Source organism: Balaenoptera acutorostrata, chromosome 1, assembly GCF_949987535.1.
Source record: "Balaenoptera acutorostrata chromosome 1, mBalAcu1.1, whole genome shotgun sequence".
In the NCBI taxonomy this organism is placed as follows: Eukaryota; Metazoa; Chordata; class Mammalia; order Artiodactyla; family Balaenopteridae; genus Balaenoptera; species Balaenoptera acutorostrata.
This window is the reverse complement of record NC_080064.1, coordinates 37417636-37433929: the sequence shown is the minus strand read 5'-3', so window position 1 is coordinate 37433929 and position 16294 is coordinate 37417636. Positions and strand designations below refer to the sequence as shown.

At 37.9% G+C, this 16294-nt stretch overlaps 1 protein-coding gene across 1 annotated transcript in view; it reads left to right on the top strand.

The window, feature by feature from the left end:
* Positions 1 to 16294, top strand: part of EIF2B3 (eukaryotic translation initiation factor 2B subunit gamma) — a 157849-nt gene that overhangs the window by 65316 nt on the left and 76239 nt on the right. Inside the window, exon 5 of the mRNA XM_007164563.3 lies at positions 4701 to 4812. Within this exon, the coding sequence (XP_007164625.1) occupies positions 4701 to 4812 (112 nt within the window). The remainder of the gene's footprint in view (positions 1 to 4700; positions 4813 to 16294) is intronic.

Here is a 16294-nt window from a genome sequence, read left to right as displayed (position 1 = left end):
CGCCACCAGGGAAGTCCTTAACTTATATTTTCTAATAAGAATTTTAAAGATTTTTTCTTGACACATAATTCCTTGATCCAAATAGAATTGTGTCTTGTATATGGTATGAGGTTGGCATCCAGTTTAATCTTGTTTTCCATATAGATGTCTCTTTTTCCTTCCTCCATTTATTAAATAGACTCTCCTTTCTCCAAGGAGAAAGGGTGAGAATCTTCTAGCAACACATAAGTTATGAACTTATGTAACCTAATCACAAAAGTAACATCTGATTACTTTTGCCACTTTTTGTTGGTAGAAGCAGGTAGCCAGGCCAGCCCATGCTCAAGGGGAGGGGATACAGAAGGGTGTGCATGCCAGGAAGCAGTTATCATTCTTGGAGCCAGCCTGCCACAGCTGAACTCACTAGTATGTCTAGGGCCTTAGCTGTGACAGCTGAGTTTCTCTTTCCATTTAGTCTCTTACCATACAGGAGCCCAGACTTGTTCACATGGCAGCAGCAACAGGTTCTAAGAGAATAAGAAAGAAGCTACAAGGTCTCTTGAGGCCTAAACTCAGAACTCACACCGTGTCACTTCCTCCGCACTCCTGTTAGTCAAAGCTAGTCACTAGGCCAGCCTAGATATAAAGGATAGGGAACTAACCTTACTTCTTTTTTTTTTTCCTGTGGGCACTTTTTTTTTCTTCAGATTTTTTTGTTGTGGTAAAAAACACATAAAATTTACCATCTCTTTTTAAACATATAGTTCAGTGGTAATAAATACATTTATAATTTTGTGCACCCATCTCCATAACTCTTCTCATCTTGTAAAACTGAAACTTTATAACCATTAAATATAAATGCCCATTTCCCCCTCCTCCCAGCCCCTGGCAAGTACCATCTGTTTTCTGTCTGTATGATTTTGGCTACTTTCAGTACCTTATATAAGTAGAATCATACAGTATTTGTCTTTTTGTCACTGGTTTGTTTCACTTAGTATAGTGTCCGCAAGGTTTATCTATGTTGTAGCGTATTTCAGGATTTCCTTCCTTTTTAAGGCTGAATAATATTCTCTTATGTGTATATACCACATTTTGCTTATTATTTAATTCATAGATGGACATTTGGGTTGCCTCTATATTTTAGCTATTTTGAGTAATGTTGCTAAGGACATGGGTGTAAAAATATCTCGTCAAGACCTTGCTTTCAATTATTTTGGTTATATACCCAGAAGTGGAATTGTTGGATCATATGGTAATTCTGTTTTTAATTTTTTGAGGAACCACCATACTGTTTTCCACAGTGGCTACCATCTTACATTCTCGACCCTATATCTTGATGGGCAAAGCTACAACAAATTTGTAACCCTTTTAAATCTACTACATAGACTGTTAGTTTTGATTTGCTAATGTTTTGTTTTGCCTGTAATTTTCCTTTGTCATATCTTTGTCTGGTTTTAGCATCAGAATCATGCTGGCCTCATAAAATGAGACGGAATTCCCCACTCCAAACATAATGCCTGTCACTGGGGTGGTGCACAAATATATTTATTAGTTGAATGAATGAACGAATAAGTAAATGACTATAGAGGAGACAGAGAAGTAAAAAACAACTGGAAAAATATATGAATAGTTGATTATGACAGAATTTTTTAAGATGGAAGTTCATAGTTTTAACTGCCTTCTTAACCTTATTTGTGTAATCTTTCTCTTAGGATGGACATTCTAATGTTCTTGCTCTGTTTCCCAAGTGGAATTCACTTTGTTAAAGCAGAACAGAAAGAAACCTGTCCAAGTTTCTATAATTTGTATCATATTCTGAGGTCCCAGTTACTATGGTAGCTACAAAGAAGCAAATACAAGGAGGGGGGCCTGAGAGTGAGGGAAATGTGACTGAAGTGCAACATAGCTGAAAAATTGACTTGTTGGAAATTATAGCTCCCAGGACATTCAGTAATTCAAGGTTTTTTGTGGGCCTAAGGGGTTGGATAGGGTAAGCACTTCAAATATATCCAAAAATAACATCTCTGTGTTATTTCTTTTTAAAATGTTGGCTCGTAATCAGAGCTTTGCAGACTTTGTTATATTCTCAAGTTTCCATGTGATGGATGAATTGATATATGTCGGAGTTGCTGTGTGACATTTGAAATTCTCTGCAAAATTTAGTTTCAATTGAAATTCTCTGTAAAACTTACCTTCAAATTGGTGTTATTTACCCTTCCTTCTTTGGCATTCACTTATCTTGGTAATTAGAAAAAAACAACATGTAATTTTTTATGATAGCTTCTCCCTATTCAGATTAAAACACTGCCTATGAGATAACCAGAGACCATCTGAAGGAATGGATGCTTTCAAGAACCTGAGCCAAACACATTATACACTTGAGTAAAGCATTTGGTTTAGGTATATAGGCAGCTGCAGCCAACAGGGAAGCGTGTTCAGTTATATAGTAGCCATTGTCTGTCAATAGGAGGTAGACAAATTCATCTTCAGAGATACCATTTTTCCTAGAGCTCAACTTTTAGTTTCTCCCTTTCAAATAGGTATTAAATCATTGCTTTATTTGATTGTTGTGAAGATCAAATGAGAGCATGTATTTTGTTTAATTTTTTAAACTTAAACATTTTATTTAATGTTTTAGTTAATAGCACTAAGTAGAGCTTTACAAATATTAACTCATTTAGTTCTCCTAAAAATCCTGTGAGGTAGGCGTAGGCACTATTATCCCCATTTTACAGGTGAAACTGAAGAATGGAAGTTTATTATCTTGCTCAAAGAGATAGAACTAGTAAGTGGGATTCATACCCAGGTGGTCTAGCTTCAGAGGCTCTCTTCTTAATCATTATGTTATGCTGCCTCTATGTGAAAATGTTTTTGTAAGCTATAAATAGATACTGTGTGGATGTTAGTAGCAGATTTTATTAAGTGTTCAACACTACACTAGATGTTGTGGGAGATCTAAAGGAATCATAAGTCTGCCTTTGAACAGTTTGTAATCTTGTTGGGGGAAAGAAATATATAACACAGAAGACAGCAATAATATGGCATCCTATAAGATCGTTGTCTACCAGAGAACTCTCCACATCTGGTAAATATCTGCCTTATTTTCTTTCAGTGCTCCCATACACAGCACAAAATCTAGTGCATAGTAGACATATAGTTAATGTTGGTTAAATGTGGATGTCCTTAAATGCTATTCCCATTTTCACAGTGAGCAAACCTAGGTTATTACTTGCAGAGGAACAGTTGCACTTTCTTTCTGTGCCATACAGTGGGCTTGTGGTTCATCTACTTAATTTGGCTAAGCAGTATCTTGACTGGCCCTCTTTTTTTTTTTTTAACTTTTAATTTTTTGATATTTACTTGTTTAATTTTTTTAAAATTTATTTATTATTTTTATTTTTTGCTGCATTGGGTCTTCATTGCTGCATGCGGGCTTTCTCTAGTTGCAGCAAGCGGCGGCCACTCTTAGTTGCGGTGCGCGGGCTTCTCATTGCGGTGGCTTCTCTTGTTGCGGAGCACAGGCTCTAGGCACACAGACTTCAGTAGTTGTGGCACTCAGGCTCAATAGTTGTGGCTCATGGGCTTAGTTGCTCCACGGCATGTGGGATCTTCCCAGACCAGGGCTTAAACCCGTGTCTCCTGCATTGGCAGGCGGATTCTTAACCGCTGCGCCACCAGGGAAGTCCCGTACTTGTTTAGTTTTGACAAATAAAAATTCTATATTTAAGGTATACAACATGATGTTTTGGCATCATATGTAGACGTTGTGAAATGATTACCACAATCCAACTAATTAACATATCCATCACCTCCTTAACTTTTAATTTTTGACAGAATTTTACATTTACAGAAGGTTACAGGAGTAGTATAAAGATCGCAGATATCCTTTACCCAGATTCCCCAAATGTTAACATTTGGTCTAGTATTCTCCCGCTTTCCCTCTTTTTTTTTTTTTTTTTTATATGCCAGTTACTAAGCAGAAATGCTGACATATCTCGAGTGGTCGAAGGTTTTAAATTTATTTATTTATTTATTTTTGCTGTGTTGGGTCTTCGTTTCTGCGCGAGGGCCTTCTCTAGTTGCGGCGAGCGGGGGCCACTCTTCATCACGGTGCGCGGGCCTGTCACTATCACGGCCTCTCTTATTGCGGAGCACAGGCTCCAGACGCGCAGGCTCAGCAGTTGTGGCTCACGGGCCTAGTTGCCCCGCGGCATGTGGGATCTTCCCAGACCAGGGCTCGAACCCGTGTCCCCCTGCATTAGCAGGCAGATTCTCAACCACTGCGCCACCAGGGAAGCCCCCCTCTTATAATATATATTCAATGTATATCTAATGAATATACAATATATTATATATGTAATTATTATTTTTCTGAGCTATTTATGAGACTAAATTGCAGATATGATTCCCTTTGCCTTTAATACATCAATGTGTATCTTTCCCCCACACCCCACAGTCTCTTAAAACAGAAAATTACATTGGTACCATACTTTAATCTACAGACTTTATTCAGGCTTCACCTGTTAACCTAATAATATCCTTTGGAGCAATACAAAAAAAATTTGACTGCCCATGTTTTAAACATTGTGGTATGTGTTACATAGCACTCACTCCTGTATTTGGTTCTAAGAGCAATGTGAGCAGATGCCCTCTCCCCTGACTTAGTCATACAGGTGGGGCAAATGGCTTTGTTTGATTTTCCTTTTTTGTGTGTGATTCAGTGGAGCAGCGTGACTTCATTGGAGTGGACAGCACAGGAAAGAGGCTGCTCTTCATGGCTAATGAAGCAGACTTGGATGAGGAGCTGGTCATTAAGGGATCCATCCTGCAGAAGTAAGCCCTGGGGTTTTTCTTTTTGGCAATTCTCCTTGTCTTAAAACAAAATAAAACCACCCAGTGGATGGGAAAGAGGGAATGAAAACTAGATTAAACTGTGTGAAATTGACAAAAGTATGTGAATGTTTTCCCATGAGATAGGATGGAGGCTTTTCTTCACCACACAAGCTTAGCTTTTCCCTGTGTCTTTTCCTGCCAATGTAGAATCAAATCCTGCATAAGAGCGGGGCAGAGCAGCTGTGGAGAGAACAGGGAACAGGACTGTCTTTCTGACAGTGTTATAGAACTTCCTTTTTTTTTTTTAATTGTGATAAACACACAACATAAAATTTACCACCTTAACCATATTTAAGTGTACAGTTTAGTAGTGTTAAAAGTATGTTGACATTGTTGTTAAGCAGATCTCCAGAACTTTTTCATCTTGCAAACCTGAAGCTCTGTATCCATTAAACAACTCTCTCTTATCTGCTCTCCCCAGGCCCTGGTAACCACCATTTGACTTTCTGTTTTTCTGAATTTGACTACTTGAAGTACCATTTATAAGTGGAATCATGCACTATTTGTCTTTTTGTCACTGGCTTATTTCACTTAATTAGTATAATATCCTCAAGGTTTATCCACATTGTAGCATGTGTCAGAATTTCCTTCTTTTTAAGGCTGCATAAATTCCATTGTGTGTATACACCACATTTTCTCTATCTGTTCATCTATCAATGGACATTTGGGTTGCTTCCACCTCTTAGCTATTGTGAATAATGCTGCAGTGAACATGGATGTGCAAATATCCCTTTGAGATCCTGCTTTGAATTCTTCTGGATATATATCCAGAGGTGGGATTGCTGGATTATTTGATAGTTCCTATTTTTTATTTTTTGAGGAACCTCCATACTGTTTTCCATTTTACAATCACACCAACCATGCACAAGCATGGTTAATTTCTTCATATCCTCATCAAAGCTTGTTATTTTCTATTTTTTTGATAGTAGCCATCCTAATGGCTGCACAAAGGCAACCTTGTCACATTTTCTTCAATCAGCATTTTATTGACTGCTTGCTCAGAAGCCACTATACTCAGAGCTTTACTGCCTGATGCCAGTACATAGGAATGCTTAATAAATGTTTGGAGCCTGGATGAAATGAATGTAAGAGGAGTAAATTGGGAAAGAAAAATGTCTTACTGGTTGGTGGGGTTTTTTCCTGTTTGTTTGTTTGTTTGCTTTGCTATCCAGCACAACAGAGGTAGGAGACGTATTTCAGAGTATATATTTTAATGAAAATGAAATTAAACTCTAGCTTCAGTTGGCCCAATTACCTCTATGGATAAGAGTTCTATATTAGAGCCTTGCATAGAAACACTTGTGGATTAAAGTGGCTGCTTCAGATTGCATCATAGAGCTTCCTACTACTAGTTTCTAATTAAATGTGAAAAATAAATTAATTTAAAAAATGGCAGAAATTTCAACAGTAGCAAACACAGTAAGATAATCAAACATAATAAAGCTTAAAAATTGGTGGCCAAGGAAAGAAACAAGATTCTGGTGAGGAACTGAAAGGAATAATGGTAGGCTCCCAACTCCACCTTATCACCACTCCCCAGAAGCCATACTGATGTGTTAATGAAACCCTGCAAATTCTCACTAATAGCTCCAGATCTGGAAAGAAGCAAACTGAGTACATATCTGTACATTTATCTTCTTCTGACTGAGAAGCAATGGGAACAACTGCTGGGGAATAAATGATGAAGCAGGGAAAATGAACAATGAGGTTGACTCTTTAACAGAAACAAAAGATCTAATCCTAAAAAAATGAATAGGTAAAATAATGTGAAGCTGGAGACTGTCCTTCCATAGGAATGAGGTAACCCCTTACGTATGTGGAATGAAACAAGAATATTTAACAGAATCTCAGGAAAGAGAAATAATTGGACAACGACTCTACAGTACCTTGGTGAGTTCCCTATACCCTTTCCATCCCTCCCACTCACATCATTCCCTGAAGCCATAGAAAAGTACACAGAATACAAAATAACCAGCACTCACTTGGTAGCCAGTCTCAGATACATGAGGATGAGAGATAAGAATTCATCTATAATATATCAAAATAAATAAAACAAGCATGAACAAGACCAAAAGAATCAGTGTGTCAACTGTGCAAATGTATAGCAAAAATGACAGCAAGAAAAATGCCCTGCAAAAAAAACCAAAAACCTGCCCTGAGAAAAACATAACTCAATGAATAGAAAGAATTTCCTTACAAATATACAATTCTACCACTGCAAAACAACTCAGTAGAATATGAATTTCATAAATAAGAGTTCAGTGATGAGATGATAAAACAAAATGAGATAAAAGAAGATATAGAACTAAGAAAATAAGTTGAGGACCAAATAACTTAATTACAGAATTAATTAATTTAAAAATAGCAAAGAACAGAACTGACACCACTGAAAATCAAATTATATATATAGAGGAAAAGTTTAAGATATTTAGTAATTTAGATGAAAATGAAAATAATTGAAATTAGAATCTAATAGAAATAAAAGACAAAAATGATTCAATATAGTTAACGTCTCTGAAATAGAGAACTGAACATGTGACCAAAAGATGCATTCAAAGATATAAGGGATTCTTGGTAAAGTAATTTGATTTAAGGATTTTAATATAAAGTTGTAAGAACTGGGTAAATAAGACTTCTGAAACCCCACTAAGACAACAGTAAAGGGATTTTAGAAGGGTGTAAATCCAGAAGGCTAAAGAAAATGAACAAGGAAATAACAACAACAGAAATTGGGAAGCAGAAAAGCAAGACAATTTAGCATACCTGGGAAAGCTGAATGCTAAGCCAGAAGTGGGGAAAGCTGAGATGCAAGCTGATTTGCACTATAAAACTCTCAAAAGAGTTAAGATTCAACAGCACCAAGTACATCTAGTAGTGAGGCTAAAAACAGGATTACTTCAAAGTTTGTCTAAAAAGTAGATCCTTAGATTTCCTCCCCCAAACCTCACAACTCTAGTAAGAGACTGGAGATTTATTCTCAGAAGAGGGTAAAATAGAGGATCTCTGGATTGGGGCACCAGCCATAGATGAGGTTGGAGGTACCATGCGGAAAGTGGGGATTAAGTGAATGTGTGTTCTGAGGTCCTCAGCTTCCTTCTTCCACTCGGCTCCTATATACTAGCAGCCAGGCTTACACATGTCAAACAAGCACATTAGAAAATTCTTCTCTGTGGTAGCAGAGTCCAAAAGGAGAGACCTAAAGATATAGTCATCAGGGAGTTCCCAGCAGATAACATACTTCTTGGATCTAACTACATTGAATTTCAAAGTTGACAAAGTCCACCACATGTTCAGTGCTCCCAATCACATATTTATTGTGCCAGTCTTAGAAGTTGGACCCAAAAAAAGCAAGGATTACCAGATTTAGAGGCCAGACAAATAAACAGGTGGGGGAAAAAAACAATAATAGGGAAAAAATCAACTTGAAGGAAACAAATTATGCAGAGAGAAAAAAACTTCAAAAAGGTAACATTTATTATTAATATTTGAGCATCTGAGTGCCACTGTTGTAGGAGCTAGGGACACAGCAGTGAACAAAGCACACTAAAATCCTTGCCCTTATTGAGAGATGAGAGAATACTGCATTCATGAACCCAAAAGCAGGATGCTGTATTTAAAAAGGAACATTTAGAGAACACATAGTGCTGATATTAAAATGAAAAATTTAATAGAAAAGTTAGGAAATTTTTTTGGAAAAATTTTTCACAAAGCAGAATAAAACAACAAATTGATGGAAAAGAGAGAAATGATAAGAAGATTAAAGGAACAGCCAAGGAGGTCCAATATTTGAATATTAGGAGTTCCAGAAGGAAAAAACAGAGAAAATGAAGAGGGAAGAAATCATCAGTGAACTGTTACAAAAAACATTTCTCAGAATGAAAGAAGCTGGGTTTCTAGACTGAAAGGAAAGTGTCCAGCAAAGTGCATGAAAAGAAACATAGCAAGTTTTCATTGTGAAATGTTATAACCCTGATACCAAAGAGAAAATCCTGCAAGCTTCCAGAGAAGAGGGGGGATATCATATATAAAGGAATTAAAATAACTTTCAATTTCTTAACAGCAACACTAGAAACTATAAAATAAGGGAAGAATGCTTTCAGAATTCTTAAATCTATATCTAGTCAAACTATCAAGTATGAGAGTAGAGTAAGAACTTTTCAGGCATTTGCTTTCCATGCATCTGTTTCAGGAAGCTACAAGAGGATATAGAACACCAAAACCCTGGCATACACTTTGAAAGAGAAAGGCATAGGATATAGGAAAAAGAATCCCTAGGATAATGATGAAGGGAGATTCCAGGATAACACCTGTGTATCTGGGATAGATGGCAACCAGACCAGATTGGAATAGGTCAGAAAGATTTGAGAAAATTTTCTTCAAAATGTTCATATTTATTCTGATGAAAATGATAGAATACTTGATGTGCGTCAACATTTTGAGAGGAGTTTTGAGCACTTAGTGATTAGTTTGGAGTTGAATTATTGATAAGTATCTAGAAAACTAAGAAATGAAAAGACAAGGCCAAGGCAAACAACAGAAATGTGCAGGAGGGACTTCCCTGGCGGTCCAGTGGTTAAGACTCCGAGCTTCCACTGCAGGGGGCACAGGTTCAGTCCCTGGTTGGGGAACTAAGGTCCTGCAAACTGCATGGCACAGCCAAAAAAAAAAAAAAAAAAGAAAAGAAAAGAAAATGTTCAGGAAAAAAACCATTAGTTGCTAAATGGCTCAGGTGTAACTAATGTTATATATGCATAATAATGTAATCACTGACTAGCCAAAATTATGATATAATTACTTTGGAATAATGGGAGGGAAGGTTAGTCTGTTGGAAGTATGAGGGAAGAAAAGAGAGATAAACTTCCTCTTTCATAGTTAATAGCTAATACCTAAAGCTGAAGTCATAATAACTTAAACACTGATTATTAAGCTAACCAAAATAATGAAACAATTATATTAGAAAGGTAGAGAATACAAGAAGTACAGGTGTATGTAGTGGGGGCAGGCTGGTGATGGAAGGAAGCTAAATCCTCATCTTCCATAGTGGGAAATCAACAGATAATGTCTGAATTGGAAAACCAAGAAATATCAATATTAGAATGTTATTAGAAATATGAGTAGAAATACTAAATGGATTCACTAAAAGAATTGAAATGGTGTGCTTCTGGGGGACAGAAAATGGGAAAGAAAGGGAATGGAAGACTGAAATTTTTCATTGTAAACCTTGAGAGATTATTTGCCTCTTTATGTGCATATTTAACTTAAATTTTAATTTTTTAATTAAAAATGAGATATAATAAAATTTTCTGAATCAAGTGAAAAATCTACAGATTTTGAGAGTATATTGTTATTGTGTTCTATGAAAATTTGGCCAGTTGTATCCTAGTAAACTTACTAAACTTATCCCTAGATAAAGAAAGAGTTCTTCAAGCATCCAGAGACAAAAAGCTAATCACTTACATGAGAGTAAAAATTAAGCTTATCCCCAAGTTCTTCACTACATTGCACACCAGAGGAACACAATCTGTGTTTTCAGAAAAAGAAAGTGGAACTCACGAATATTATTAATAATGAAGGTATCATTCAAATATAAAAGCAATAATGGGAAGACATTCTCAAACATGAAAGGAATCAAGAATGTGGCACCTATGAGTCCTTCTTGGGGGGGAAAAAAGACAATATAAAACTTCTTGACAATGAAGGCAGCCAAGAATTTGATCAAAATAAAGAATTTAGTAATAGAGAAGCCATGGTAGTCATAAAACAAATGGGATATTTATGTTAAAACAGAAACAAAAAAACAAATAAAACATCTCTGCTGAGACAGTAACAATTCTGGAAGGTGAAAGTATGGATGATGATTATTTTTTTTCTTTGTACTTTTCTGTATTTTAAATTTTCCTCCAATTTAAAAAGTATTAAAAACAAGAAAAACATGTACTACCTTGGAGATTAAGCCTAAGGACCTAAAGTGAGGAGGATTCAGGGTAGTGTTATTTCTAAAGATACAGTCCAGTGGATGAAGACATTTCTGTACAGTAAGTCCCCTTCATATGAACCTTCAAGTTTCGAACTTTCAAAGATGTGAACGTGCATTCCATCAACGTCAGGCGAGAGTGAAATTGCAGCTTGCCCTCCGTCTCCTATTGCTGATGATTCTTCAGCTCCACCACCATCTCCTCTCCCTCCTCCAGTCAGTAGCTTCTTGCCTGTTCACTCGATGCCAGCCCCTGTACACCAGCTGTTGTACTGCACTACTATACTTTTCAAGGTACTGTACTGTAAGATTTTAAAAGTTTTCTTTGTTTTTTGTGTTTGTTTTTTATGTATTATTTGTGTGAAAAGTATTATAAACCTATTACAGTACAGTACTATATAGCCAATTGTGTTAGTTGGGTACCTAGGCTAACTTTGTTGGACTTGAACAAATTGGACTTATGAATTTGTCATCTTCATAAAGATGACAAATCTTTATGCTCTTGGAACAGAACTCGTTCGCATGTAGGGGATTTACTGTATTTGACTTTGCTCTTGCTTTTGGGAAGTGGCGTTCCTGGTTTAGTAGGCATAGATGCCTGCTGGGGAGTATTGCAGCTGGGGAGAGTCTTTACTCTTGCTGAATTAAAACACTTTCTGCAGTGGACATGGCTAATGGCTTTTGTTGGACTGTTTATTTCTTTCTTACCCGATTGCAAAAACAAACCTAACTGAACTCCAAATCTTTCTATTCTGTTTTAATTTTGTAGTAATTTTAAAGATATATTTATAAATTCTTTGATACATTTCCTCTGAAGAAAACTCCCCTTGAGCATGAGCTGGACTTAGCAACTTGCTTCTAGTGAATAGAGTGTGGTAGAAGTGATGGGATGTCACTGCCAAAATTAGGTTATAAAAAGACTGCAGCTTCTGTCTTTGGTGCCCACTCATGCTCTCTTGCTCTCTCTTGAATCACTTACTCTGGGGAAGTCAGCTGCTGCGTTATGACACAGCTCTAGGAAAAGGAAAGCTAGCTGCCATGTTATTAGGACATTCAGGTAGGCTATGGAGAAGCCATATGGTTAGGAACTGAGGACTGCCAGCAACCATATGAATGAGCTTGGAAGCAGGTATTCTGAGACCTGTTAACAGCCATGTTGAAAGCAGATTCTTCTCCAGTAGAGCCTTGAGATGACTGCAGTCCCGACCAACAGCTTGGCTGCAACCTCATGAGAGAACCTGAGTCAGAACCACCAAGCTACACCACTCCCCAATTCCAGAAACTGTGAGATAACAAATGTGTGTTATTTTAAGCCTCTGAGTTTGAGGTAATTTGTTATACAATTATAGATGACCAATAAAATCCTAACTCTCTAGGCTTTGAATCAAGAGGTTCTTAGAAACAATGAAGTTGAAAGATATCTGGGGAGGAGGAGGGGGTGTTCAAATAGGATATAGTTCCTTTCCTTTCAACCTCAGTTTGCTCCCCACATATCCTTGAAGTAGGGAATGTCAGTGGCTGTATGTGGGATGCATCCTGCCTCAGCTGGATGCCTTTGCTGAGACCTTGGACAAACCACCAGTTCAATCCAAAACATAAGGACAATGGACAGTCATCCTATGGTCTTACTAAACTTCAAGGGCTTTTGTTGTTTAAATATTGTCACCAAATAGTCCTAATTTTTCTTTCTTGTGTTCCTAGAGAGAGAGAGAGAGAGAGGCCTAGGTTAGAATAAATTCCTGAGAAGAAGTATTACCTCTTGGCCCATGGTGTCCATTGTTATAGTGCCGAACGATAAACATTGAGATAAGCTGCCTAGGTCCCCCTTGAAGGAAGGACTCGTTACTTAGCAATAGGGAGTGTAGTCCACAGACAGCCTCTAGCTGTCACCAACTTCAAGACCTATCTCATCTGTACAGAATCACATTGGCTGAGGTCATGCCCTCGCTGGGGCAGCCTGCATCCTGTGACTGAATGAGGAAGAGGTGTAAAGTCTCGGCCATTCTGACAGGCAACACTTGCTTCAGAATTCTGCTGGATTGGCCAAGGCTTTGTAGATCCTACATCTCAGTTTTTCCTCTGCCCAATCTTGCTTCCCCCGCTTCCTTACTCAGGTGTTGATCCCTTATAAACATCTTGCTCCCTAAATTCTGTCTCATCATCACTTCTGGAGAATCCAGTCTTCAACACACAGTAACATGGTTTTCCCTGTGGTTTGCCTTGCCTGATAAAGCAAACTTTCTCACTCTTGGCGTGATCATTCTTTCAATTGTAGAATAAAACTTCCTGGATGGTTTTTTTTTTCTCTGAAAGCACACCTGTTGCACTGGCCTCTGCATGTATAAAAACTGTGATGAATGGTATCTAATAACATTTGTGCCTCTTATAACTCCTGACTGGGAATGTACCAAAAAATGTATATCCATTCAATTAGAGTCTTTCCAGCCTCACACTCCTGTAAGCGTTGATTTCTTGTCTGTCCTTCTCACAAGGCAAACAGTTCTCAACCCTGGGGAGCATATTTTAAAATGTTGATGTACCCTAGAGGTTCTTATTTAAATAGTCTGGCATAGGATGAGTGTTTTTTTAAAGTTCCTTGGGTGATTCTAATGTACCAATGTTGAAAACCACTGTACTAGACACTCCTTTCAATTTACCAGTGTTTGTGGCCCTATAGTGCTGCTCTATAAGTATTTAATAAAGGGATAGTTATTTGGTTTATTAGAGTGTAAAGGAATTTTCACGCTCCCTAGGAATAAATGGAAGCAGTGATGAAAGTGGATCCAGCACCTGAAACTGCTGCTTGGAACTCTGATTCTCATTCTCCAGGGGCTACAGGTCATGTTCATAGCGGAAGGAGAGGGTTCCAGCTAATGGAGGCAACATCTGCTCAACACCATAGATATGTTTGCAGGACCAAATAAATCAAATGGCAGCCCACTAGTTTTGTGGTGTTGCAGTCAGGCCTAATATGTTGACATTTGAGCATTCAGGGCTGGGTGATTCTGGAGAACTAAATGACATATCAGTTAGAAAGTACTTAGCTGACTGTCTTCCTCTAATAAGGACCCTTGTAATTACATCGAGTCCACCAGGCCACCAGGATAATCTAGGATAATCCACCCATCTCAAGATCCTTAACTTAATCACATCTGCAAATTCCCTTTTGCCATATAAGGTAACATATTCACAGGTTCCAGGGATTAGGATGTGGACATCTTTGAGGGGCCATTATCCTGACTACCACAGTCTTCTTGGTTTTTTAACATGGTTTTCAATAGCTGTATAATCATCTGTCATATATCATTTATTAACCATATCTAGTATTGCTGGGCATTTAGATTGTTTCTAATTACCTGGCACTAGATTTTTTTTTTTTTAAGTTGGGTTTATTGAGGTATCATTTACCTACCGTAAACTTTACTCTTTGTAGTACACAGTTCCGTGTCTTTGAGAAAAGTAAGTACAAATACCTCATGTGTCTATGGTCTCTGGGATGGTATCCTCTCAGGCTAGTTACCACTCAGCCTTTAGAAATGTGTTAAGAATTTTGGAACTTCCCTGGCGGTCCACTGGTTAAGACTCTGCACTTCTAATGCAGGGGGCGCAGGTTTGATCCCTGGTCGGGGAACTAAGATCCCACATGCTGCGTGGCACAGCTAAAAAAGAAAGGGGGGGTGGGGAGAGAGAGAGAAGGGGGGGAAGAAACAAAGAAGAAACATGTTAAGAATTTTTTTTATATGAATTTATTTATTTTATTTCTTTTTTTATTTTTGGCTGCATTGTGTCTTCGTTGCTGCACGAGGGCTTTTCTCTAGTTGCGGCGAGCGGGGGCTACTGTTCATTGTGGCGCGTGGGCTTCTCATTGCTTTGACTTCTCTTGTTGTGGAGCACGGGCTCTAGGCGCGCAGGCTCTGTAGTTGTGGTGCACGGGCTTAGTTGCTCCGCAGCATGTGAGATCTTCCCGGACCAGGGCTCGAACCTGTGTCCCCTGCATTGGCAGGCAGATTCTTAACCACTGCGCCACCAGGGAAGCCCACGTTAAGAATTTTAACTGAATTCTTCTTCCCTACTTGTATGGTAGCCCTGTCTTCCTTCCATGCTGTGCCATATGTGAGCCAGTGCTGATATCTCATCTCTCCTTGGAGTCTCTTGTCTTTCCTTAGATTTCTCACTACTTGGTTGCCCTGTGATGAGCTCAAGAAAAGTTATGATTTTGTAGATTATTCTTTGTTGTTGTTGTTAGAATGAGAACAACTCTCTTTCCAGCTTTATGAAAAATCTTAGATGGAAGACAGAAGTCCTAGCATTTGATTTTCCCTTTTTTTATAACAGCTTTATTGAGATATAATTCACACAACATACAATTACCCATTTAAAGTGTGCAATTCCATGGTTTTTAATATATTCACAGAGTTTTGCAACCATCACCACAGTCCATTTTTAAAGCATTTTTACTACCCCCAAAAGAAACCTGGTACCCATTAAGATACTCCCAATTTCTCCCCAGTTCTCCCCTCCTGCCCTAGGCAAGCACTAATCTACTTTCTGTGTGTGTATATATATATATATATATATATATGCCTATTCTGAACATTTCATAGAAATGTAATCATACAATATGTGACCTTTTGTGACTGGCTTCTTTCACTTAGCCTAATGTTTTGAAGGTTCATCTGTGTTATCGCTTATGTCAGTACTTCATTCCTTTTTATTGTTGAATAATATTTCGTTGTTTGGATATATCACATTTGAGTTATCTATTATTTATCAGTTGATGTTGGCACTTGATTTTAAATCATCTTTTATTCCACCAGTGAATCACTTAGGATTCCTATCCAGAATTTTGAAGGATCCTAAAAAGAACATAAAGCATACTTATTTCCTCAGACAACTTCTATGCATGTTAGAGAGACATGACCAACACTGTAATAGGGAAAAGTAGACACCCATTTCAATCCAACATTTGCTTGTTGGATTGAATTAGAAAAATCTACATACATATTTCAGGCTGTTAGACTTTTTAAAAAATCATAGGTCTCACAGAAAGTGAGAAAATTTGTTTGTTACCAAATCTGGGTAGATGGTTGATTTGGAAGGTAGTGATAAGTCAGTAGACTCATTTAATTTCACATTGTTTTTTATTGTCGCTTGAGTTTGGAACTGCAAGCAAGCTCTAAGTCCTCAAGAGAGGTGTTCATAAATTCAAATCATATTTGTCTTCCTGATAAACTCTGGAAAAGATATTGAGTGTCTGTTATTTCTGGTGTCAGAAGCCTATAGGGTCAACTGCCATTTCATATCAAAAGAACATTTCCTGGGCTTCCCTAGTGGCGCAGTGGTTGAGAGTCTGTCTGCTAATGCAGGGGACACGGGTTCGAGCCCTGGTCTGGGAGGATCCCACATGCCGCAGAGCAACTGGGCCCGTGAGCCACAACTACTGAGCCT